This window comes from Aquila chrysaetos, chromosome 12 (genome assembly GCF_900496995.4).
Source record: "Aquila chrysaetos chrysaetos chromosome 12, bAquChr1.4, whole genome shotgun sequence".
NCBI classification, from domain to species: domain Eukaryota; kingdom Metazoa; phylum Chordata; class Aves; order Accipitriformes; family Accipitridae; genus Aquila; species Aquila chrysaetos.
The window spans coordinates 18,682,195-18,708,125 of record NC_044015.1 but is presented as its reverse complement, the minus strand read 5'-3'; the positions used below and the strand labels follow the sequence as shown (position 1 = coordinate 18,708,125).

Here is a 25,931-nt window from a genome sequence, read left to right as displayed (position 1 = left end):
CCCGCCGCAGGAGCAGTCAGCGCACTGCGCCGCCGCCCGGCTCCGCCCGCCGCCTCTGAAGAGGGCGCGGCGGGGAGCGGAAGGGAGTGGCGCGCCGGTGGTGCGAGGTGGGGCTTGCAAGCAAGATGGCGCCGGCGGTGCGGGGGCTGAAGAGCTTGGTCTGGCAGAGTGAGTGCGGGGTTCCGCTCCGCGCCCCTTTCCCCCCGGGGCAGGGAGCGGCGTGGGGCCGGCTGGTGGGCGGCGGCGCGGGCCGGCCGGCCGGGAGCCCTCGCCGCTGCCGCTGAGGCGCCGCCTCCCCGTAGCCCGGCGTGTTGGGGTCGGGGGTCCCCTGGCCGCCGAGGGTGGGGCCGGGGCCCCTCCTGGCGCGGCTGGGGGCGCGTTAGGAGCCGCGCTGCGGGTCGGAGCCGAGGCGGGCGGGCGGGCGGCCGGGCCTGCCGCGGGTGGCGGGAGAGCTGGGCTGGGCTGGGCCCGGCCCGGGCGGCTCTGCGGGGAGCCCAGTGTGCGGCAGAGGCTGGAGGTGGCTGCTCTGCCCCGGCTCTTTCAGCTAGTGACTCGTCGGCGTGGCGAGAGGCGGCTGCCCCGGCTTGCGGCGGTGCCGCCGGTGCCTGCCGTAATAGCACTTGGATGGAAACGTTTTTGCTTTATTCCGAGATAAGGGTGAACTATACGGCCAGCCATGCCAGCTCTTGAAGAGGTTAAGGTGAAGTCAGCTCTTCAGGGGCTTCCTTGGTGCTCCCGAAATGGTTGTTTTGGAGAGCGCTCCTGGCTTCGGAAGAGGCTTCTCTGGTTGTCTGTCACGAAGTGGCACTGCCTGCTTTATGCTGGGCTTCACGGTTTTCAGAAGAAAAAGCTGAAGGTGTCCCCAGGTACTCTCATAAATAAACTGCAGGTTTTTATCTCTATGTTTAGGGACAGGTTCTGCTGGTGTTTGTTACAAAACATGAAGTTGTGACTGCTCCATGTCTTACTGGAGTAGAAGAGCTAATAGTATTTCAGGTACTGTGAGACCTTTGGGGAAAGGCATTAGCAGCCTCCTCACGCCGGACTTAATTGTACTGAGGTTGTGACTCCATGAGCAGCTCAGCCAGCCTAGTGACTGCCTGTCACTGAAATTGGATGGTCCTGCTGCCTTCTCGTCTGTGTTATCCTCCTCTGCTTCCACCTGCAAGCTCCAATCTGCTTGCTTGTCTCACTGCAAGAGGAAATAGAAAAAGGGGAGAAAGAGGAAAGCAGACAGTTCCTGTGATGTTCAGCTCTCAATTGCTGACATCTGTACCCTGCTTGCATCAGTTAGAACCCTTTTGTTTAAAATGTGACCTTTAGAAATCCCTACTTTTGCTGGTTTGCTTGTCCTGTCATACTCTAAGTCATTTGTGCTTTTGACTGTAAAGCGATTGATTTGTCCTGAGGTGTTTTATATAAGAGGAGGGAATCTGATCAAAGTGCTAGTGCATCATCAGGTCGTATAAGGACTTGTGAAAATGGCATTGCCAGTGTGGACAAGACCGTGAGAAAGAAAGATTAGAGTGATGGTGAAGCAGTGTGAATAGTAAAACATTTATATTGCAAACTTTGTAAAAGGAATCTTCTTCTGAAAAGAATGCTTTGTTAGATAACTAGTTAGTCTTGTCTTTCCAAGACTACAACAATAAACTAAGTTTTAGACATTGTCTGGCACTTCAGTTATGGATAATTCAATGCCCAAAGCTGCTGCTTTCTAATGTTTCAGCGAACTTTGTTTTTTAGGCTGGTTTGTCTGAAAATAATGTGTCAGTGATGCTGATGCTTCATGTAGCAGCTTGTTGTCAATTTGTATCTTGTTCTGGGAATAGGTGAAGTTGTACCTGTGTTGTGTGTACAAAGAGTGTTGTACCTGTGGTCAGGTATGGTGCTGTTAAGAGCCCTCTTTCTGTCGTGATAGCCCTTTTTGTAAGGTGCAATTTTAGACTGAATCAAAGCAGAAATGTGTGAAAAAGTTACTTTACCAAAGTCTGTTGTTGGTTAAGTTCACAGTTATGGGGGTGGGGGAAGCTACCTCTATCTAGGAGGCAGTAGTTCCTGTGGGTAAAATTCTAAAATTAACTATGTACTGCATCTCTCTGTGTGTATCTGTAAATAAGGTTATTTCTACAAGGGATTCTGTCTTTAATTTTTTTTGCAACTTTAAAATCTGCTCTACACTCGTGTAATAAGATTCTAGTCTAGCCATAGATATCTATATTCATTCTTAAATGATTCAGCATTTCTGCAACTTTATTTTCCAGAACACTTGCTTACAGTGAAAGCTGTTCTAGTCCTTTCTTCAGGAAATGTGTTATAAATGGGTCATTAACTTTGCCAAGATGTGGTTTGCTTTTTTTTTTTTTTTTTTGTTCAGTTGTTTGTTTTTTTTTTTTTCACATGGGGATTTAGCAGTCTGCTGTTCTGTCAGTGTTGTGTGTAGTTCTTATTGGGATCGGGAAGTAAAAGTAGAAGAAAAATGCCTTAAACAAATTGAATGTGTTCAGAGATGACAAAATTAGAGAAGGTAGTTAGGATGCATGCTTGGTATGAAATTTGTGAGAAGGAAATGAAAGCTTAGACAAAAATGGAGCACTATTCACTATTCGTACCTGGGTTTATGATTGGTTTTGGTGTATTCAGAATGCTTACTGCAGACAAATGAGATAATTTTGAGAGCCTGTAAACCAGCATAGGTCAGTTATTTGAGTAAAGGAGCTGCAGGTTGAGGACAAAAGAAGCAGCAGTTGGAATGTTGCAGGGGCAAGTACACTGTGTCTGGTACACTGATAGCTTAGAATAAAATTTCTTTTCATGATGGGAGAAAGCTGACTTTATTTTTAATTACAGAAATGAAGTTCAAGACACAACTGGATTATGCGTTTGTATGTTCTGGTTTATTTTATAGGCAAGTAAGTTAAAGTATTGTAGAAAAAATATATTTGATATTTTGGACAAGGCTTTCAGGCACTCTATTAAAAAGAACTCTGTGATGCTAAGGACTAATTCCTTGGTAAGAGTGTTCTCAGAAAATAGGAAGGTTAGTTAAATTTTCATGAGGCTAAAGATTTGTTCTCACACCTTGTGTACGGACCTAGAAAAATGTAAAGTAACAAATACACAGTATAAAAGCGATAGGAAAAAATGTGCCTGTAATACATTCTGGATTCAGATGTTAGAACAAATACATCTTGGTAGCAGCTATGGAGTGATGAGTGTTCTGCAATTTTATAGAGAGTATATCCAAAGAAATTATAGGGGTCTCTATGCCAGTCTAAGCAGACCTAGAACTTGTTGAAAACTGTGGATTTGGAAGCAACCCAGAAGGCAAGTTTGAGGAATGATAATGGATTTCAGGAGTTGTATAAGCAGAAAAAGGTTCAGGAGAACCTAGCTTGAGTTACATTGTTTAGCAGCATGAACAAAATAAACCAATTGCATCCCTCTTGAAACGTGCTTTTTGCTTAAATAACTTTTAGACCAGTGTTTTTGTCAGTTTATTAGATGAAGCAGAGTGTAAGGTTTTTAAGTTGCTATGAAGAATGTCAATGCTGCAAAAAGTAACTCGAGCATGTTGGAAAGCTAAAGCAGAAATTACTCATCTTTCAAAAGAAACTTGTGTTAGTGTGGAAGAGTCTGTGTAGGATGTCTGCGTAAAATACAACCATGCAAAGCATGAAGTGTGACATCTTGGGAGTGTTGTGTGCTATGCAGTGTTAGAATTGGTGAAACTGAAATGAAATGAAGGCAGGATGAGCCGGTAGGCTGCTCAGCTGGAAGAAACTGCTGAATTCTGAGGCACTGGAAGTTGGGGGTAGAGGTGGAGTCTCTTGCGATAGTGTCATGCCAAAGGGACTTGGACATAAGTGAATATATTAATAAACACTGAAGAAATAGGTGTAGTTTTTGTTGTATGTGCATCTACTATTCCGAAAATTCTTACAGTTCTTTCACTTGGCAGTAATCACAAAGTGTGTGCTGGATTTGCTCATTTGTATTTTAGGCTTCTGTTTCTATTACTTTCATTTTTGGGGGAAAAAGGTCCAGCTATTTTAATAGACAGCAGTAGTCATCAGCTTAACCTGAAATTCTGTTCTCTGGGAAAAGAGAACAGAATAATCAGACCTCTTTATTCCTATGTTTATAAACACCAGGTTTTAAACAGTTCCCAAAATCTTCTGACTTTTAATTAATATATACCACTGCTGTGAGATCAAGTCTGCATTAGCCTGATGATGCCAATCCTCAAAGTTGCAACTTGGTTCTGGTGATCTTTAAAAGCTGTGGGTCATAACTACATGCAACTACTATTGCTGAACCCTATACAAGCTTTTTAATTGACATTTCTTCCAAAGTTGTTGTAGCAGGGAAAGATAATGGATACATCTTATTTAAGATAACTTTCAATTCCTGAAAGAACTGGTATTTTCTTAGGCTTTTTGTGGAATTATAGAGAAAGAACAAGGACTCTTACGTTAGCATATGTTTTAAAATAGGTCTGTTTGTGAACGTGTTGGTCCACCTGCCTTAGAGTAGCTTAAACTTTTTTGCATGTGCACAATCCATTTAGTGGAAGAGTTCACTAAAAAAAATAAACAAAGTGAAATATTTACAGGCCTGTGATCACTCAGACTGATTTTTATGGAGCTGCTTATCATTAGCAAAAATGAAAAATTTAGCTACATCTTTCTGAAATGGGCAGGGACACTGTGTGGTCAAGAATTCTGTAGAGATATTAATCAGTGGGGTGTTTTTTAAATTCTTTTTTACGTCTCTAATGATATGAGTCTAAATGGGTGAATTTTTTTTTTTTTTTTTAACTAACAATTTGATTCCTCTAACTGGTAAACTCTATGTTTCTTCTTACAGAGCTAAAATCATCAGTATTTGATGACTGCAGGAAAGAGGAAGAATGGAAGGTGCAGTTTTGTTAAATTTTTTGTAGCAATGTTAGAATCACTTGTTCAAGTAATCTGTATCACTGAGTATACAACAAATAAGTATCACTTAGTGGCTAGCACTTTCACTTAAATTTGTTTTCTATCCAAGTAATGGATTTCAGTTCTGTGGACTCAGATGTCTATCGTACATAATGAAAAATCTAAGAGCTAGTATAGGAAGAACAAATGGTTAGTTGATTATTTTTTAAGTTTTGAAAAAAATTAGAAACTGTTTCTGTTTCTCTTCACTTTTCTTTTGAAAGACTTGTACTTCATTAATTCAAAAAAATCATACTGCCACGCAATACATGTGGAGCAGGATTCAGCAGTACGATTGATAGCTATTAGAGCTGCTTTAGGTGCAAAACAGTTTTAGAATAAGTACCAATATATTTAAGCAGGCCATGGGGTAAATTAGCAGAAATTCAAAAGACTGGTGTCGAAGTTTTAAAATACTTACTAGTAGGCGTAGTGGGGACAAGCTACTTAGTTAAGATGAAGCTCATCTTTTGAAATCCTATGTGTAGGGAGCTGCCTTCTGATGCTATTTGAGATTAATATCCCACTGCAAGGTTGCTATATGCAGGTGATGATAAGATGTAGAGTAATAAAATAGATTTCAGCTTCAAATTTCCATGGCAAGTTGTTAAGGCAATAACATGGGTTTACTATAGCTGATTAATTAATCTAAATACTTGTGTTTTTTAAATATATTTAGATAATTCTTTTAGATGATTACACTACTAAATTACTGTCACTGTGCTGCAAAATGACTGATCTACTGGCAGAGGGTATCACAGGTAAGCATAATTCTTTTTAATATACAGATGGCAATATCCTGATAAGAAAAAGGGAAGGAATAAAATTGATGGTACCCTTGCAAGAAAATGTCTTAATTTGGTTGATGAAGTAGCTATGGGATATTAGACTAGCAGACTTTCTGGCTTGTACAGTAATTACCCACCCTGTGATTTTGTGTGGTGTGTTTTGTTTTGTTTTTTTTTTAAATGAAAATCAAATTTTTCTCTGCCTAGAAGCTAAAACCCTTTTTAAAAGTCTTTTTGCTAAAGATCACTGTAGTTTTGGGTTTTTTTGTGTTTCTGTTTTGTACTTTTAAAATCTATTTTTGTTTGGTTTGTTTGGGTTTTTTCTTTTGTGGGTTTTTTGCGGGGGGGGGGAAGGTAGGGGGTGTGCATGTTTGTTTGCTAATGTCCAGGATGGGGTAAATGAGAAAATTACCTGTCACAGAGTGATTTTAAGGATATTATCTGTCAGTTGAAGTTAAGGGAAAACAAGAGCTCAGTAAAGAATTAAGCTAATGTTAGCAAAACATGCAAGAATAGGCAAATTACTCTCTGCATTTTTTCCTAATGTTTTCTGTAAATCGGTAGTACCAGCTGCTTTGAATTAATTTATGCTCATGAACAGTAGAGTTAGGATACAAGGCCAGAGAAACTTAAATACTGAAGACAAAATGAGAACAGGAGATAGTAATAGACAAACTGAGAGGTGTTTGCAAGCAAATGGATGTGATAGAGGCAAGAATTTAAATTTGGGTTTGATGTGCAGATATATTTTAGTCTCCACTCAAAACAAGAGACCTTTCTATAATTAAAAAGAAAAAAAACATAAAAACTTGAAAAATAAATTATAGCAATAGTTAATTTAACTAGAATAAACCCATAAGCAACATTAACAGTAATTAGATTGTCACTTTTCCAAACAATTTGGGAGTAGTTTCTAGTGGAGTGGAATTTCTCATCTGATGGAATGTGTTTCCTGTTCCTTGATGTTGGCCACTGTCAAAAGTGAGTAATAGATTGATTGTGATAGATCTCAGTTATGCAGTATGTCGATTTAGGTAAGACTTTGTTTTTCTACATGTATTTTAAAAAAGTATTTTCTCTCTAGTAAATTTTATGGGCTCTTTTTCCCTACAACTTGAAGGATGTTTTTCCTATCATAAAACACTTTTCAAAGTTTCTTTTTATGATTGACCTTTCTGTAATTGTTTATTAGTGTATCATCCTGCCAAACTTTTTTGCTGCCTGTTTTTGAAATTGAAATGAGTACACAATGTAAATGATCTAGTTTTTAATTAGCTTTAGGTTTAGGTTTTTAGAAACACTTTTGTAGAGAGAGCATTATTTAGACTTAGTTATTTTTCCATAAATAGTGAGACTCTTCTTACTCCAACTATTCAGTATAACATGATTCTTCTGGAAGTATAATAGCAAAGCTCTATGCATTTCACTTTTTGGAGTGTATTTTTAATCATAAGAAATACTACTTCTCCTTTGTGAGAAACTTTCAGTGAGCATGTATCCTGTTAGTCAGTAAGAAACCTTTTATTTTGAGTGAGTAAACTACTGAAAAGAACCTGTCTTTCCACATCCAGATGTCTGATGTTACTTATCTTCCTTCTTCCTCCCCCGCAAAATTACTGAGCAACATGAATCTCTTGGCATTCTTAAGCTAGTGTGCTGCAACACTATATAGTAATGACTTTATTAAACAGAAACCCGAGAGTTGAGTGAAGCTGATTTGCTGAAAATGTCTATTTTGTGCTGTAATTATATTGAAACAGAGTAATTGCACAGGAAATAGGAAAACAAAGGACAGAAGAGGCTCTAGTCCAAAATGATGCCCTGCATAGTTTCATTCCCCCTCTCCTTTGATGTGCTGGAAAAAGAATGATCTTGCCAAGGCAGTTCTCTTGCAACATAGTTCATACTGGGCCCCACAGTTTGAGCATGCTTGCATTGCCATACCTTCCTGTGTGAGGGCAAAACTCTACTTGGGTAGAATAGCCAGGACAAATTCAGTCCTACAAATTTAGTTGACGCTAGACTGAGAGTTGAAGAAGGCTTGTGGTAACTTGCTGTATTGAAAATAATAAATAAAAAATCAAGGCGCTCTTTGCGGAAGTTAGGTCCTTGCCACTAATTTTGTGTACAACTTGATTGCTGTTATTTTATTTTTATCACCTCTATTCTATAATATGTATGGTGGTTTCATCACAAATGCGTAAAGCTCTTAATTATAAAAATGTATTATTTCTTAATTTATAGTGGTGGAGAATGTATATAAAAACCGTGAGCCTGTCCCACACATGAAAGCAATATATTTCATAACACCCACCAAAAAGGTTAGTATTTTAAAGGAAGTGTAGCAAGATCTTTCAGATGGAAAAAGCAATCTTATTTTAAAGTATTTATTAATGTGTACAACTATACAGTACTTCTGCATTTCATGTGATGCTCCTGTGTGATGCTTAATTTTTCCATAATGAAAAGACAATGCAGTGTCACCATAGAGTACGTTGCAAATGTGTACCTTTTGATCAATGGAGGCACTGTTTCATTGCTTAGATATTAGTAACCTCACTGAAAGAGATGTTGTATCAAATAATGATGCAATACATTGAAGAATAGAATTCAAAGTAATGTCTCTTATTAGAGATTACTGCTACTCCCTAAGAATTCTTGAGAGTAAATGTCAGCGTTGTTATAGGTGGAAAATGATGCAAGTATCCTGCTTTGTGTGCTTCCTAAAGTGATCTTGGTGTGTGACTGACCTTCTGTAATTGTTTATTATTCTTGGTCTGGAATTGAAAATCTTCTACTTAAGTGTTTTTTTTATATGTTGATTTGCAGTATTACTAAGTGGGGCTGGGTAATTAACAGGGCAGGAGGAAGGCTGGGAGAAGCTTTGTCTGGTATGTGAGGAAAGGTGAAACACTGCAATGATTTTTTTTTTCCTTATTTTCCTACCCCCATAAGTCTGTAGATGGACTTATTGATGACTTCATCACTAAATCATCCAGCAGATACAAAGCAGCATATGTGTATTTCACTGACTGTAAGTAAGCTTTTGTGTTGTAGTTTGATAACTTTATATAGGTAAATAAGTAAGCTTCTCAGCTTTCTTTCCTATAGTTTAGTACATGAAAATTTGGGGTCCTGTTTCTTGAGAGAAGACTTGAGACTGAAGTCATTAACCACATTTGGGTTGCCAGGATGTGGTCACCATGCCATGTGGCAATAGTAATTTCTTTCACAGTTACCTGACAATGTTGATCGTTCCCCACCTCAGCTTTTAATTTAGGTAATCTAGTTGGTGGGGTGGTTTTTTTGGGTTTGGGTTTTTTTTTTTTTTTTGGAAAGTATTCCAGTCTTCTCCTATGTTGGCGAGTGTGGAGGAAGACGATTCAAGTAAAACTATGTATCTCATATAAACAGAACAGTACTCAAAAATATAAATGTGTGAGAATTTGCTGCAAGAACAATGTTTTGTAATTGGTTATTTTAGGTAGTTCCTTCAGACTTGTGAGCCAGCTTTTTCCCATCACCTGAAAGAAGGTGCCTGCTTAGCCCTTGTGTGCATGATATAAATTGCAAAGCAGAGATAATTAGTGCAAATGGGGTTCATGTGACTGCATGTTCCTCTGCAGTCAGTCAGCATGACTAGAGTGGCATGTAAAGAAGGGAAAACAGAAAGCCCCAATGTGCTGCTGAAGGCAGAGACTGAGTCATGGCTGTCTCTGTGGATGGTGTGTATCTGCTACCATATGTTCTCAAAGCAGTTACCAAATTACTAGTGGAAACTTTGTTTCATGTTTCTTTTTATGCTGATGCAGCAATTACTGTTCTGGAAGAATACTGCTGTCTTGCTGTGTGTTCCTGTGTTGCAAGTGTGCAAGCTTTCAGTTTGAATGCTTGCCAAAACTTTTCATGTTGAGAGGAGTTGGAGAAGTAGCGCTGTTGCTTCCAAGTCTGTGTAGTATTTGTGTCATCCAAATATTCCTTAAATTCAGTTTCTAGACTGGGATCCAATGTAGCCTGTAAGTGTAGTGGAACACATTTGAGAGAGATAATTTCATATTTCTCTGTCTTTTGCTGTTTGATATGTACACATTATTTCTCCCTTTAACCTTTTTGTAGCTTGGGAAATGTTTTCTCTCTCCTATATGAGAAGAAATAGCAGAAACTTTTGCTTTGATAAAATCAATATCCTTCACTGCTGCAGACTGCTAATGAGTGTTGTACAACTTTGCTCGCCAAAAGCTAGTAAAAAATGACCAGTGATGCTTTTTGAAAAAGATCTCAAACACAAAATACTGATTATACTTTCTCTTTCACTTCAGGAAGATTTGGCAACTTTTTTGTATATTACTGTTAATTGGTTCTTAATTCAGAACTGTCTGATTGTTCTGAATACTGTAAGCTTGTAAGTGAGTTAACAGCTGGAATATGCACAAATGATTTATACTTAGAACCTTTTCTTTTTCCTAGTTTGTCCTGACAACCTTTTCAATAAAATAAAGTCTTCCTGTGCAAAATCAATAAGGAGATGCAAGGAGATCAACATTTCCTTCTTCCCATATGAGTCTCAGGTAAGTTTCATTCTTCATCTCAACAGCAGAAAATAGTCTCGAGCACTATTTTCAAGTGTTGTTGACCTGCTAGAAAACAATTAAATAGAACGTAGCTTTTTTTTTTATTGACAAAGTGTATGTGAGACCTATTGCTGTTTTGGCATATTTCCAGTGTTTGCCTATATTTTTCAGATGAAAACAAATGCTCCTTGTACTCAAAGCTTTACTGTTTGCACTTGACCTTTTTGTGAGACTTGGAGTCAGTTGCAGTAGAGGGGTTAGCGAAGGAATCTATTCTTTAAGAGAAGGAAAGCATTCTGGCTTGTCTTCAGTAAGCAGTAAAGTTTGTCACTACTTATACTGAGGTGTTATTTTGACAGACTAGGTAGGTTGGTGTGTAGGAATAAGTAGAACTAACTACTTCGTGAAAATCAGGAAAAGAGAGCAAATGGATGAAGAGAGTTGAAGGGGAGTGGAACAAAACCAAAGCCTCACAAAAAAAAAAAAAGAGAAACAAAAACCAGAGCAACTTGGCAAACTTTTTATTGAGAGGAAAACGTGGAAACCATGTTTTCTCAAAAATCTGAGACGACCAATGGAAAACAATGAGCAGTTTCCATGTGAAACCACACAGTGGGTATTGTGTTGAGAAATAATTTGTTGCTCATGCACTTCATCAGATACAGAAGGCTGAAATGCACTCTGATACTCACTAATACAGTGAAGCCCTAAACCCTGTCCACTACCGGGAGTTATAGAACTAACCGTGAACATTTCCCACAAGTCTTTCCTGTCTTCTTCAAACCTTATGAGCATATCAAGGGTCAGAACTCTTACATATACCAAGTGGTGGGTGAGTATAGGAGAGGCTGCTGCTATCTGTGTCTTATTGTGATGCAGTTTTAGTTTGAATCACGCTCCTTTTTATAATAAAGGTTTTTTATTATTTAGATTGAGAAGCCATCAGAGAGTAAGTAGCGTGGTGGTTGGTTTGTTTGTTTTCCAGTAGTGTTGATGTTCCCAAGCTTTGTTTCAAACTGTTTTGGGGAGTTATGCTAAAGCTGCTTTTAAGAAAATGTTTTGTAGCTTCCTCTACCAAAAAAGGCATATGAAAATTTTGTTGTCCTGGTTCTCTGGAGGACTTGCAATGAAAGTAGAAATAGGGACTACTTTTCTAAAGTTGAAAATAAGTAGCACTTAGTCTCTTCTCATTTTTAGTTTAGTGTTCTCAGTATTTTGGGTTGTGAGAACATTTTGAATCCTTACAAAAGGAACAGAGAATGTTAACTGGTTTTCCTAATTTAATTAAAATCCCTGGGCCTGCTTTCTGGGGTGATAAGAGTAAATAATCAGACTGAGCTCTGGGCAAAGTCCAAGTGATTATCTACTCAAGTGAAACAAACGTCTTTATCTGGATGGATGTTGTTCTTTAGCTCTGCAGTTAGAGTCCATTTGAAGGTGGAGAAAATCCATTTACTGACAATGGGATTGTTTCCATGTTTGCATTCCATTTACTGAACTGTTGAAATTTTTTCTTCTGTGTGGTACTAAACATCTTTTATCAAGGTTTAATGCATTTAAAGAATTTCAGTTCTTGGAGGTAAAGTCTTCCTATAATAAACAGATACAATATGTAAAATTCTATTTTAAACGAATTTAACTCAATACCTTCTATGATCTTTCTGATACTGCATTGTATGGCTCTGTATGAGACACTGGATGGTATTTAGTTCTGCCTCAGATCTCTCCATCTGTACAGATAGTAAGCAATTTGAAAAATATAGTAATTTACATAGGGGAGGAGAACAATAGAGGAAAAGAGTGTGTGAACAAGAAGCAGGTGAGCTCAACAGGACAGAGAAAGAGGACTGAAGTATGGGTTTGTTGTTTGGGTTTTTTTTTATTTTTTAAGTATATCATGTATGACTTTTTATTACAGCATGTAGTTTTAAAGTATTAGCAATTCTTTTACCAGATATTTTAGAAAGATAGATAAAATTTAAGCCTTTTTTTTTTTTCTTGGTTGTGCTTTACATAGGTATTTACTCTCAATGTCCCTGATGCATTCTACCGCTGTTACAGTCCAACTCTGGAAAAGACAAAGGATAAAGATGCTGTAATGCAAGTAATGGCTGAACAAATTGTTACCTTATGTGCCACGCTAGATGAGAATCCAGGAGTACGATATAAAAGGTGGGGCAAAAATAGTGTTGTATTGTGTAGTTGCTTTCACTTCTAGGACCTCCCACATTGTTTTGTAATAGCTTGAGGCTGCAGCATAGTTTCTTTTATTGTGGATTAATTATTTTTAATCCACAACTCTGAAATATGGAAGTATAGGAATTTGTGCAGTGTAGGCAGAGCAGTGAATTATTTCTCTGTGTGTGTTCATATAACAGTACTTACTATACCCTGTTCTGTCATGAACTGCTTGTTTCACGTTTGGTCAGTAGGATGACGTTCTAATATGCTGCATTCTGACACATCACATGCATAATCCTGCAACAGAACTGCGCCTGTTGGTAGTTTTAGAGCTCCGCTTGGCATCAAGGAATTCATAAATTGCTGAGGCAGATGGGATCAGGATTGCTTTGTAGTAGAGGTATTGAGGAGAATACCTCTTCTGAGCTTTGATAAAGAGTACAGAAGTCAAACTAGGCATCTGAAATGATGGTCAAGAATTACGTTCTGTGGTATAATGTGAAGTGGTGCCTTATTCTCTGCAAAGGTAACAAATAATTGCTTGACTGTTTTCTTTTCTCTTTTCTTTCTCATTTCCCACCTCTGAGACAGATGTTTAGGTGCTGGGCCGTATGCCAGCTAATGTCAGTCTTTTGGCTGAGGCTGTTTCTACTGTGTGAAATACCTGAAGCATTCAAAGATTGGAATCATAATGTAAGAGTGAAAATATATTGGAAATACTTAGAATGGAGTTCAGAAACTGCTCGTGAAACCAGAGGATCAATCTAGGGAGTTCTTTCTGTTTTAAAGGTAGCATTTTAGTGTTTTGATGAAGAAATTTAAGTTATTTTTGCATGCTTCCTTTTTTCCCAGCGGACCATCTGATAAAGCCAGCAAACTTGCACAGCTTGTTGAAAAAAGTCTTGAAAACTACTACAAAACTGATGAGAAAAGCCAAATAAAGGTAGAAAGTGAGCTAAAACGTTTGCTTCTTTTTTGTAAGTCTGGGAAAAAAAATATATCTTTGAAATATGTTTTGATAATACATTCTACAAACCCAGATTTTATTTATTAATAAAGGCAACTAGTTGCCATTTAGTTTTTTGTGTGTGTGAAAGCAACTTAGAGGTAGTAACTGATACAGTAAATCTGTATGTAAGCAAATCTAATTTGTGTGATCAAACTAATTGTACTTGAAAAATTGGCCCTATGACCCCAAAATGAAACTTTCAGTTGAATGTTTGGAGATTATTTTTTTCTGTATTGCAGCACAGTATAGATAACCTGCTCTGAAATACAAACAGCATACTTACTTGTGAAAAGCCAGTGGGAGGACTTTTTTGTGTGTGTTTTTCTTTACGTTTTTTATTCATTAGGTGAGGTTACTGAATGCATTGCAATGGGCTAAGAGCATTGCCTTAAAATTAGTATTTAAAACCACTGTGTTTTGGTTATCGTTTAAATCTTTGTTTCTATATATGTTGATAAACACTTGGACCATATTTTTTAGTTTTTTCAGTTATTTTTCAAAAAATGTCTGCAGTGCTGTAACTTACTGTAAATAGATTTAACATCCATTAACGTTGTACTGTATGTCTTAACTTTACATTTATTTGATGGCTTTCTAGGCTAAAACCCACTCCCAACTAATAATAATTGATCGTGGCTTTGACCCAGTGTCAACTGTACTTCATGAACTCACCTTCCAGGCAATGGCATATGATCTGCTACCAATTGAAAATGATACTTACAAGCAAGTACTTTTTAAAAAAAATCTAAACACTTTATTCTTCGTTATAAAATCTATGGAACTGTTTAGCTGAATTGCACCATAGCAATGTTAGCTGCTTATATTACGTAAAGTTTGCTTCACTTATTATTAGTCTTTCCTTTTGGATTTGTAACTTCCTCTTCTTGTTAGCTTCCTCGTTTGGTGGAGATTAGGTAGGATCTAACTGGCATTTTTGCTAAGTTTTGAGTCTAAAAAATGGCATTTTTTTTAAAAACAAAGAACTTTGTACTAGATGTGAAGCAAAACCTTGGTAGTGCATGTTCAGATTCTCTACCTCTTCTTTCATATTCTCAACCTTCTTGGCTAACAAGGCAAACAAGACCAGTAATCAAATACTGAGAAAAAGCGTAGTTATTTCTCAGGAATGCTCACTTCTATAGCTCCAGTTATTTAATTTGCATGGTTGGTGAAATTTACATGTTTCTATCCTAAATGGACATTTAGTTAAGCCATGTTCAGTTTATAAGCATTATTTTATCAGTATTTGGAAGAGTGTGACATTTGCATAAGGTATGTACTTTGCTGTCAGATTGTTCTGACACCAAAGATTTTGGTAAAACTTTGCTTTCTGAGGTTCCGCTACAGCAAGTGAGACCTAATGGCCTCATTGTTTAGTTAAGCAAACAGGAATGTGTATCTTCTGTCAGAAACACTGAGTGAGCGTTTTCATAGAAAATGTAGAATTCTATGAATCTGAAATTTACTGGGTATGAAAATGTAGCAGTGTGTGTTTTCTAGGTAGTTGTGATCTGACTTTCACAATTAATCTTGTAATTGTTTTATACTGCTTTCTGGCCATATACACTGTGTGAGTTTTTGTAAATGTGAAACTTGTGTAGTATGATTGCTGTCTTTATAGGTTTATTTTTGTTTGTAGAAAAGTAATAGCTTGTCTGTAATCCTGTGAAGCATGTTTCTTGTATAGGTGAAGTAATTTGTCTGACTTAGTCTATTTTGCTGGTGAATGGCACTTCATTTTCCTTCAGAGTTACAAAGTGTCTTACAGTACATATAGAAAGCTGCACTTTGCAGTCTCAGTGTGTGTTGCTTTGCACACAACTTGCATTTGAAGCCAAAGGGAAGTTGACATTGTAAGCTGAAAAGAAATTGAGGTGCATGTATGATTGAAACTCTAGTTACTGTTGTTTTAAAAGAATGTCTAGAAGCTATTGCCCCAAAGAATCATTCTAAAATTAATCTGCTGGATCTGTGTTCAATGATGTAATCTGTAAAATCCTTATGTAAATTATATTGTGTTGGGCAATAGCTTGGCTTATAAGTTAAAACCTGTGTACATTATTGCTGTTGCCATGTATGTTGATTAAACAATAACAAGAGTCTAATGAGTTGTGAAAATTGGGGTGGGGGGGGAGGGCGGGAAACAAACCAAACAACTGTCTGAATTTTCTCTTGGAAGATACAAAACGGAAGGACCTGCTGGGAAGGAACGGGAGGCAATTCTGGAGGAAGATGATGAGCTCTGGGTGAAGATTCGGCACAAGCATATTGCAGATGTGATAGAGTATGTTAATAAATAACAAAAACTACTTAAATATGTAAGTTATAAAAGTTTCTTTGAGAGGGAATGTATTTGAGCTGTTAAGCAGGAATACAGGCAGTGTGAAGATGGTTTCCAATATAGACTGCATCCTGTTAAATAATCGATGCCAGGAAGAAAACATACTTTCAAAAATAGAGTACGTACAGAGGTATGCAATTTTACTAATGTTAATTACAGTTCTTGAGGAAAATGGAAATAAAATTATTTCCTGGTAAGTATCTTCAGATCTTTTAAATCTGAAGGGATTGTTTTGCATAAAGTACTAGCAAGTTGTTGCATCATTATGCAGATATTGTAACCAGAATGTTTGTTTGCTTTGTCAAAAACCACTCTCTTCTCTGAAGGAGACCTGTATTTGAAGCTTTTACTTTAATTCAGAAGTCTTGTTGCACAGTTCTTTTAAGATTTTAAGTAAAGATCTTAAGAAAAGATTTAAGAACTGTGGTGCTGTTGCATTTGATTACTTTCCTTTATTTTTTTTTCTTAGGGAAATACCAAAACTTTTGAAAGAAGTTTCATCAAAAAGAAAAGCAACAGAAGGAAAAGTAAGTTGTTTAATTTAAGGTATTGTTGTTTTTTTCTGGTAATTTAATTATTTTCAGCTGATCAGATCTGTGTAATTCATGGACCTGTTACAGAAATTGAGGCTTATCTCAATGGCAATTTGGGGGGGTGGGTGGGGGGGGGTCAGGAAGGCTGCAACAGGAAGGGAAATAAGGATGCCAAATATTGGGGGAAAAATTTTCAACTTGTATCATGTCTTCACAGTTATCGATATCTGCTCTGGCCCAGTTAATGAAAAAGATGCCGCACTATCGTAAAGAGATTAGTAGGGTAAGGGGTCTTTTGTAACTACAACTTCATACATCTTTTTGTATGCTATAACTTCCTGTGTTGTTGAAGTCTAGTTTTATTCTGTCATTTTCCTGTTAAGTGTGCTATATAGCTTTTCTTCAAATTAATATTTTCACCTACCGTAAAATTTGGAGAAGAAAACTTTTTCCAGGTGTTTCATTTTAGTATGTAAAAAACCACTTAAATGATTTGTGTGCTTTGAGGATTGAAGATAGCAAAAGCAGTCTAATGTTTTAAAAGGTTTTATGGGGGTCAGTCTCTAAGTGAAGGGTAAAACACAGAAAATGCTTGATGGTACTGAAGAATAGTTGAAGGATTGACTCTTGTAACCAGTGAAAACGATTGCTTGATATGTTTTTTAAAAAAAAAAAAAGGCAAGTTATGGCAGCTTGTGTGTTTTTGGTTTTGTTTTTTTTTTTTTTTTCTAGCAAGTTGTTCATCTTAACTTAGCAGAAGATTGCATGAGCAAGTTCAAATCTAACATAGAAAGGCTCTGTAAAACTGAACAGGTATGTTTAAAAAACCCACAAACCAAACAACAACTTATTGCAAATGCAACTTTTTTGTTCGCAGGTTTAGATGCTTGTTTTTAACTGACAAAAGTAGTGTTTATTGCCTTTTTTTTTCCCCCCAATCACTTTTTGAGGTAATAGTATTCAAGCTAAGTGAGATATACAAGGCTCTTACTCTGCCAATAAAGAAGGTGCTTTTAGAGTTTTGGTTTTTTGTCTTTGAATCTGGCTGAGTTGTGTAAGGATCATCTTTCTTTGTTCTTTGTTCAAAACTCCTGTGAAGTTGCCTTACTATCTTCTGCAGAAGGAAGCCCTTTTAAAATGTCTGGGAAAAGCACTTGTTAGGGTGAGGCATTACATTGTACTACTAATCTCAAGTTAAAAACTATAACTTAAATTGATATGAATTCCAGATAGCAAACATTTTAAAATGTTTGAATGTTATGTAGTGTTATTATAATGCTCTAACTATTGAAATAATTATGTCAGAGACTTGTCATACTGAGTTTAAATTGATGTAGCTTGATTGTTTCCTGAAACCTATGGTTTCAAAAAAATGCATTTCAAAGCACACAAAACAATGTGGGGTTTTTTTTAATGAGTTTTTAACTAAAACTATGTTTCGTTTTTTTAATTTAGGACTTGGCTCTTGGAACTGATGCAGAAGGTCAAAAAGTGAAAGACTCAATGAGAGTCCTCCTTCCTGTTCTGCTTAACAAAAGTCATGAGAGCTATGACAAAATTCGAGCTATTCTCCTGTATATTTTTAGCACAAATGGTATGATAAGCTGCCCTATTTTTTTGTTTTTCCACAGTGCTATGGACTTCAACTCGATTTTTGGGATAGTCCAGTGTTTTTAGTTAACTTAAATATCTCTATTGGAGTTGATGGCCAAGTTTGAAAGAAATACTGTCCATCCTCTGTAGCATCTCTTCTCTCAAATTAGTAGCAAAGATACTATTGATAAGGAGTTAAGAGGTTCAATACAAGTGCAGATCCATACAGTGTTTTAGCATCATTCCTGTGCTTGAGTGTGTGCAACAGTTTAAATTTTCTTCTTTTCACATAGTATTGAAGCTGTTAGAGGGGGAGCTCCATGTCCACTGCAACCTGAAAATTAAGTCAATGGGGAAGAATTTGTAGTAGAGGAGGAGGAAATTGGCAGAATGTTGGTCTGAGGAATCTATAACAATATTGAGTTTTGGTCTCAAAAATGGACAATTAAACAAAACTTTATCTAAAGTACAGTATTATGTTAAACTTAAAGTAGACTGACCAAATAAAAAAAATCCAGGACTAAATAACAGCCCAGAATGTGTGAGACAAAATTGGTCTTACTCACAGTCATATGGTAATTAAGTTGTATGTTTTCCTTATATCAAAGGAACTACCCAGGAGAACTTGGACAAGCTGATCCAGAACGTACAAATAGAAAGTGATAGTGATATGATAAGAAATTGGAAATACCTTGATGTTCCTGTTATCTCTTCAGTAAGAATGTATTTATTTATTTTTGTAATTTTCTACCACCCAAGCAGTTGTCTACAGCTCTTTCAGCAACTCTTAGCAGTATTATCCAGGTTCTTTTTTTTTGGAAGCAGGCAGTTACTAGGAATTCTTGTTTTTATGATGTGTTTAAGTGGTAAATCCTTTAAACGATTAACATGAATAATTTTCAAAGTAAGATACCTATAAAGTTCCCTCTAGAATCATCAGATGGTGACTTGAGCTAGTTGATTTTCTGGAAAATGCCAACTTAGTTCCTTGTCTCTGAAATTAGTATTTCTAGTGTATCCTGAATTCTACAGGTATTAATTGTTCTTTGTTGTTATTATTATTTCTTTAAAATTTCCTGCTGATCCCCTCTCCCCCACTGCTAACTGGGAATAAGTTTCAAAAATCCAAATACACTGTACAATATAACTATGTTTTGAAATTTTTTTCAGTCTGCTGCTCAGCAGCATAAACACCAAAGAAGGGACCGTTCTTCAGAAGAAACTTATCAACTTTCTAGGTGGACGCCTATTATCAAAGATGTTATGGAGGTAAATTTGACCAACTAGTTAATTCATGGGTGGAGTGCAGAAATTTATTCAACTGAGCAGTTATAGCCAATCTTTTGAAATTCCATAGTATCTTGAGTTACTTTTGTTAAATAAGTCTGTTGAGCAAAGTGATCACTTCCAGTTTGTCTGTAATTTAGAACATTAGACTGCTGTGTGTTAGCAATGTTCTTTACTGGAGGTCATTTTAAAGGTGAAGCAAATGAAAGTGAAAGCAAAAAGTCTTTTTGAACAGCTTGTCCTGTGATTGGCAGTGTTTAGTGTAATTTAAAGATCTGAATTTTTTTTTTTTTCTCCAGTGGGTCTTTAAACTGTAATTCAGATCTAACCTGTAGATCGGTAGAGGCTTGAAAATGTTACTTGCCAGAAGTGTAGTTGCTTTGTTCTTAAACCTCTTCCTAAGTATCAGTTAGTGACTGATGTCAGACGGAATAGTGAGTTCACTGGACCTTTAGTCTGACCCACTGCTGTCATTTGTAGATTCTTGGTGACTTTCACATGTTCCTCTGTGTCTTCAGGGAACCCTAACTTCTCTCATATACTGCTATAGAGACATTAATTACGTTAGGATCATTACAGATGAAAAAGCTGCTAGTGAAATTTGAACAGTTAAATCAATATTATGTTTATAAAGAAAGCATATGTACTCCCAATTCCTTGTGAAATACAGAAGCCTTGTAATAATTCTTAACATTACGTGGTCTATCATTTTGTTACATAGGAGTGTTGTTCATGAGATGCTGATTGTGACTGGTTGTTCAAAGAACTTGCATGTGCTGGCATTAAATTCCAGTTAGACGTCTTCCTGGAAGTTGAAACTTGGTGGGTTTTGGGTCTCCATGTTTGTTTAAAGTGGGTCTTTGTTTTGCCCTTCAGGATGCTATAGAAAACAAACTAGATTCAAAAGACTGGCCTTATTGTTCCCAGTGTCCTCCTACCTGGAACGGTTCAGGAGCAGTAAGGTAAATCGTTTAATTTCCTGAAGCATAATTTACCCAATTCTCAGTGTTGTCATGTACGTTCTAAAGCATTTTAAAAGTGCGCTTACAAGTGGTGAAATCGTGTAAGTAAGGTAATGTTAATGTGTAAAACTTATATTTTTATTTCATCTAAAGCATACTGAAATTGGTTGTTAGTTTAATAACTCTTCTTAGCCATATATAGCTTTTTATTTGGAGTATCTCCCTTTTGCTTCAAAGTTAGAAATAACATTTCCATATTCCCAGAATGAGAGATTTTAAACCACTGAGCTTTTTAGAGTGAAGCAGTTTCAGGAATGGATTATCAGTATACTGTGACTTGGGAAAAAAGAATTTCTTCTGAAAGTTATTTCTGCTGTGGTAGTGGTGGTGGTGTTCTTAAAGTTAATAACTTCAGTAAGGTAAACTCAACTTATGTAGGCCCCCTCATTAGGGAATATGGGCCTGTTAGACATTTGACCCCTGTTGTCGGGATGATTTAGAGAAGTCCAGAGAAGTTGGAGGTCTTGAAACGAATTCTCTGCTAATGAATGTGAAATGGTGTGTTTGTGTACTTGCATATTTACTAACTAGCACTGAGAGGTGATTTTGGAATTTCTTTTTTTAGCTCACTAACTTGTACTGTGCCTTCTTTCCCTTTTTAAGCCCACTAGTCCTTGAACCTCATGACCAATACCTGCCAATTTGACTGCTTTATCACTTGTGGCAGTGTTATTTAAATGGTGAGACAGCTGTATAGAGATAAGAGTGTTTCTAACACAGGAATGCTCACTGTGCTAATCAGATGCTGGAATTCCTAGGGAGGGAAACATTATACACGTCCTAAATGTGGAGGACACACTTCAATTGGAATTTGTACCTTACTAAATAAAAGACAAAAGTTATATGTACACAGCCTTAGGAAAATAGTTCTGTTACTTCCACTGCTAACAAAACTGTTGGTATGTGCTTATGTTCCTGGATATGCACTATGATAGTCAGTGCAAGGAAACAAACACTAGGGTGAGTCACTGTACGTTGTAACTGGATCTCTGTCTTGTAGGCTGGTGAAATCTGGGAATCTTTTAGGCACCCTAGCAAAGAGAGATCAGGACTGCAGATGATTTAATCTGAATGTGCAATTTACTATATATGTGTTAGAAAGTATAATTTAAGAGCTTTATTTTTTTTGTTCCTAGCTATCTGAATCTTACTTGTGAACAGCCGGATATTTTTTTTTTTTAAGAGATTCTGTTCACACTTGGAGACTGAAAAACCTAAGACTCTAGCTTTTTCAAATGAACTTCTCATGAAAAACACCACTGGAATTGCTAGCATGCAGAATTAAGCTGCTCAGTACAAGTCCTTTGTGTGTAAGCTGCGTGCAGCAAGGTTTCTGCTTTGTATTTTTTCCCCCTTGTGATAACTGAATAGTTTCCAAGTAATGTGCTAACTTGTTTTTGTTAAAATTCTTTTAATTATCAATTCATCTAAGTTCTTTTGCTGCAGTTATAATCAAACCAAGAACTGCATGACAGAAATTGTTATTGCTTCAGTGTATAACTTTTACCAAAATTAATCAATAAAGCTATATAAATGTCATCTTACGAAATCTTTTACAGTGCTCGCCAGAAACCTAAAGCTAGTTATCAAGATGAGCGAAAGAGTAGTGCAAGACTAATTATATTTGTGATTGGAGGAATTACATATTCTGAGATGCGCAGTGCTTATGAAGTTTCTCAAGTCTACAAGTCCTGTGAAGTTGTTATTGGTAAGCTTGTCTTGGGAAAAGAGTGGTATGTAGGGGTTTACTACATGTGTTTCTGGAAAATATAAGTCTTTTTTTCTTACGTTCCCTAAGTTGGTTAAGTAAACTATATACTATATAAGTGTATAAGTGTATTTCTTAAAGCTATGCACTTAGGAAGTATCTTTTCAATTTATCTAGATTGCCTGATGTTTGGGTTTTCTTTTGCAACAAGATACTAAGAACAATAAATACAGTTATGCGCTACAGAAGAATCATCATGAATTATGTCAGAGAAATGTATTATTGAAATAGCCTCATGTATAGCAAAAAGGTTTTAAGCAGACCTATGTTTCCTTGCATTACGGTTTCCTCACAAACTTTTGCATCTGCCTGTGCTTTACCTTCAGGTACACTTAGTACTCTCATTGCATTTGAAAGTAGCAGGAAGGCTGGCAGACTAGTGCAAAATTACTCACGTTGGGAGAAAAGGAAGATAAGTGTGGTGTGGGTGTTTGGTGTGTTTTGGTTTTTTTGTTTTGTTTTTTGTTTGTTTGTTTGTTTTTTTGTTTTAAACACCCAACACCCCCCCCCCCCCCCCCCCAAACCAAACCAACCTAAAAAAACTTTCGGTGTAGCTCAGTTGACTTTGCAACATTTTCTAGTCCTTGTCATGGTTTCTTCAGAGGCTTTACGCAAGCCACACCATGATTTATAGCTTTTGCCCTGAAAACTGAAGTAATCACCCTAATCTTCTTAAGATTCAGCAGTAAATGCATGAATTACCAGCTGGGGTAGTAATCTCTTAGTTAATACTTCAGAGGCAGCAAATGCTTGTTCTATCAGCTGCTGTGCTTCAAATAATCATTTCCTATAATGCTGTTTAAATGTAGGTGCTAAAACATTTTCATACATGATATATCAAAACAGAGCTCCTAGATCTAGAACCTTACCAGAGACCTGTATCCATCTGCAGTGGCAGCTGGTGTCTGGGTGCAGGGTCATCTAAAGCATTTTAAATTGCTTGAGATGCCTCTGTTTGGCAATTAAATTTAGTCTTGAGTTTTGAAAAGGATTATATCTATCTACCATAATTTAAAATAAATAAATACTCTTCCCTAAAGCAATGACAACCTTGATTCTGAGATCTAGAGTCTGTTACCTCAAAATAGTGGTGTTGTAGTTGTGTGCATGTATGGTTCGTTTTTCTTGATTTATTTTTTGTTTGCTGGTTTCATTGGTGGTGGTTGAGGTAGGTTTAACGCTCGTCCTAGTTTTGAGTTGCAATGGAAAGAGTAGGACAACAGGAATGTAGTTTAACAAGACTATTTCTTCATCTGAGACTTGTTTACAAAACCGTGTTTAGTGTAGGTCACTTGCTGTAATACCTGGCACTAACCATCTTCCCTTTTGTTTAGAGATGATTCTTGTAGTTTTGTTTGTAATCCTATTTTCCAAGGGAGGCTGATAATTGCCAAATTTCCACATGGCTTACTGTAAGATTAAAATCTTTCTGTATTCCTGATCCAGAACTCAAGGAATATTAGCCCATTTGGATTGACACTACTAAAACTAAAGACTAAACTGTTCAAGACAGCCCTAATCTTAAACAGTTGAGAGTTCCCTTTATAACTGTAGGGTGACCCTTCACAGCAGAAGTTATAATCACTGTCTGTGAGAACAAGAGAGGTAGTTTGTGCATTCCTGAAGAAGAATAAGGATTTTCTTTGCTGGTCCAGACTTGGAGTTTGTTGCAAATTTTTCAAGGAAATGTTAGTCAGTAAAAGCCAATTTTCCGTAACTGATATTTCTGTCGAAAACTACTGTTTGCAATAATCTTTAATCCAGATGGTTTCTTGATTCTAGGATAAAGCCTGTCATTAACTTGCCCTTTCACAGAATGGGCAGATTTCTTGCAGGCTGGGACAATTGCATACAGCGAAAGTGGCCCAGGTTCAAGCCTATGTTTCAAACCAGGCAGAGCAGGGACTTGAAACTTGTGTCCAAAGAAAAGAGTCCTAATCTGGATGTCTGAATTTCTTGGTGTGCGGAAGAGGGACGGTGCCTACCTAATGGTGATATTTATATGATGATGCTTTATATGATAACACATGAAAACACTTTGAACCATTCTACTTTTCAGTTTTCTAGGTACAGGAAAAAACACTGGCATGAAACTGATCTTTTTTTTTTTATTTATTTAAAGACGGAATGTCTAAAAGTCATAATTTCAGGCTGATATAGTTAATACTTATGGTTTTTTTGTCAGGTTCTACTCATATTTTGACACCTAAAAGACTACTGGATGAAGTGAAGAGCCTTAGTAAACCGAAGGATATGGTCTGCATTAAGGATGAATAGAAATTGTGGTGTTCATGATGCATTAGGAAAAGACAAATAGTATGTACATATCCTTATGGAATTGACTTTTCTAAATACTGTACCAGGACACTACGTGGTTCTGACTAATGGAGTGTAATTTTACAATTTAAACTTGCTGCTTTTTTGGGGGAGTAGAAGGCAGAGAGAGATAAAAATCAACACGTGTGTTTCTTAGATTGTATTTAGTATAGACAGTGTTACACTGTAAGTGCTTTTTCAAAAGGGCATGTTCGTTCCTAACAAATTATGCTAAAAGTTATCATGATTACATATAAACTGGAATTATCTTTGAGAACTGTGAAATCTTTCTATAATAGAGTTTATTTCTAAAAATGATTAAATTAAAAAGCGCCTAGGTTATTAGGTAGAGTAAAATATCTGTAAATATGAGTTTATGGTAAAAATATTTCACAAGTGCGGTGTCTTAAACTGTAATATTTTCTGTAAAATAACTCCCTGAAAATTCTTTAAATATATGTAACTGTGAAAAACCAAAAGGTGTTTTTAGATGGTGGTGGATAAGGTAGAAAGTTAATCACAGAAGTACTAAGCAGTTCTAATTTCAATAAATAACCTTGGAGAAATGCCGCAACTGTGCACTGAAGTACACTTTATATTTAAGTATATACAGGGATTATTCTACAGCTTTCTAAAAAAAAATTTGATGTCTTACAAACTTTCTTATGATTGTGTCTACATAGCCTGTCTGTTTTAGAAGTTGAATTGCCTGTGATATAGAAGTTCCAAAATTTTAAGTGTAAATTCTCTTTTTGAGGGAGCGGGGGCAGGGGAAAAGGAGAGGGAAAGAAGGGAAGCAGTTGAATCTTTCAAGTTACTTGGTAATTTAAAAAAGAAAAGCAAAAAGTAAACCAAACGCCAAAACTTGATGCATTCAAGAGAATTTACTGTTTTCTACTTTGTTACATACTAAGAAAGAAATACACAAACTTGTGTTGAAGGGATCAAATAAATTCTAAATTGTATTAATTCTGTAATACTGGTGATGTCTAGATTTGTCTTAGAAAATTACTAAAGTAAAATTTCTAAGTAATTAAAATTACTAACCTTTTAAAGGGATGTTGTATTTAAGTGCCTTGAAATGTTAAGTTTGTTGTATGTAGAATGAGAGAAATGTCATAATGAAAAAGAATAGATTACTTGTGGTTTTTTATTTACATTTTTCCCAACTGTAAGGGTATTAATTTTTTTTTGTTTTGCAGAAAGGTGGTTTTGTTTCTTCTCCCTTAATTTTGCCCTCAGGTTAACTAGTAGGTTAAGAGAGCATTTTTGTTGGGTAAGTTCATTCAAAGTTAATTAGAAGGTGTAAAAAGGTCAAATTCACCCCCTACCTCAGAGAGGTTGAAATAGGAGAACATCATGTAATGATTTCAAAACGTTGCAGGACATGGGACACGATGAGGATAAGTGGCTGTGGCATTCAAATGCATGTACATGAGTTAAGCATCTAATGTATTCCTATTGAAAATAAAGTCAGCATACAGGAATAACACCTTTTTAAATTAACTGGTTCATCAAATGTGCATCAAAACTTTAAAAATAA

General features: G+C 36.6%; 1 protein-coding gene across 4 annotated transcripts; it reads left to right on the top strand.

Moving 5' to 3' along the window:
• The first annotated feature begins 48 nt into the window (after positions 1 to 48).
• On the top strand, positions 49 to 25,365 carry STXBP3 (syntaxin binding protein 3). Of its 4 annotated transcripts, XR_005933737.1 has the most exons (21): positions 66 to 168; positions 910 to 995; positions 4,868 to 4,919; positions 5,659 to 5,740; positions 8,012 to 8,088; positions 8,723 to 8,801; positions 10,235 to 10,335; positions 12,356 to 12,510; positions 13,372 to 13,462; positions 14,127 to 14,251; positions 15,708 to 15,812; positions 16,339 to 16,396; positions 16,620 to 16,685; positions 17,135 to 17,215; positions 17,858 to 17,996; positions 18,604 to 18,710; positions 19,166 to 19,264; positions 20,159 to 20,244; positions 21,864 to 22,012; positions 23,888 to 24,139; positions 24,258 to 24,362. XR_005933737.1 is itself a non-coding variant. In XM_030032736.2 (19 exons), exons 1-19 carry the CDS (start codon positions 126 to 128, stop codon positions 24,347 to 24,349), a joined length of 1,785 nt encoding a protein of 594 aa, XP_029888596.1. In that variant the 5' UTR covers positions 50 to 125; the 3' UTR covers positions 24,350 to 25,365. The 4 variants fall into 4 exon arrangements, 2 of the variants coding, with proteins under 2 accessions (XP_029888596.1, XP_029888595.1); XR_005933736.1 differs by lacking the exon at positions 910 to 995 and having other exon boundaries at positions 49 to 168; positions 4,870 to 4,919; XM_030032736.2 differs by lacking the exons at positions 910 to 995; positions 23,888 to 24,139 and having other exon boundaries at positions 50 to 168; positions 4,870 to 4,919; positions 24,258 to 25,365.
• Positions 25,366 to 25,931: the final 566 nt, after the last annotated feature.

Coding starts and splice junctions, on each gene's coding strand:
- STXBP3 (XM_030032735.2), top strand. CDS start 677: ATGCCAGCTCTTGAAGAGGTTAAGGTGAAGTCAGCTCTTCAGGGGCTT. Junction 4,920..5,658: donor GGAAAGAGGAAGAATGGAAG/GTGCAGTTTTGT, acceptor AAATATATTTAG/ATAATTCTTTTAGATGATTA. Junction 8,802..10,234: donor ATATGTGTATTTCACTGACT/GTAAGTAAGCTT, acceptor TCTTTTTCCTAG/TTTGTCCTGACAACCTTTTC.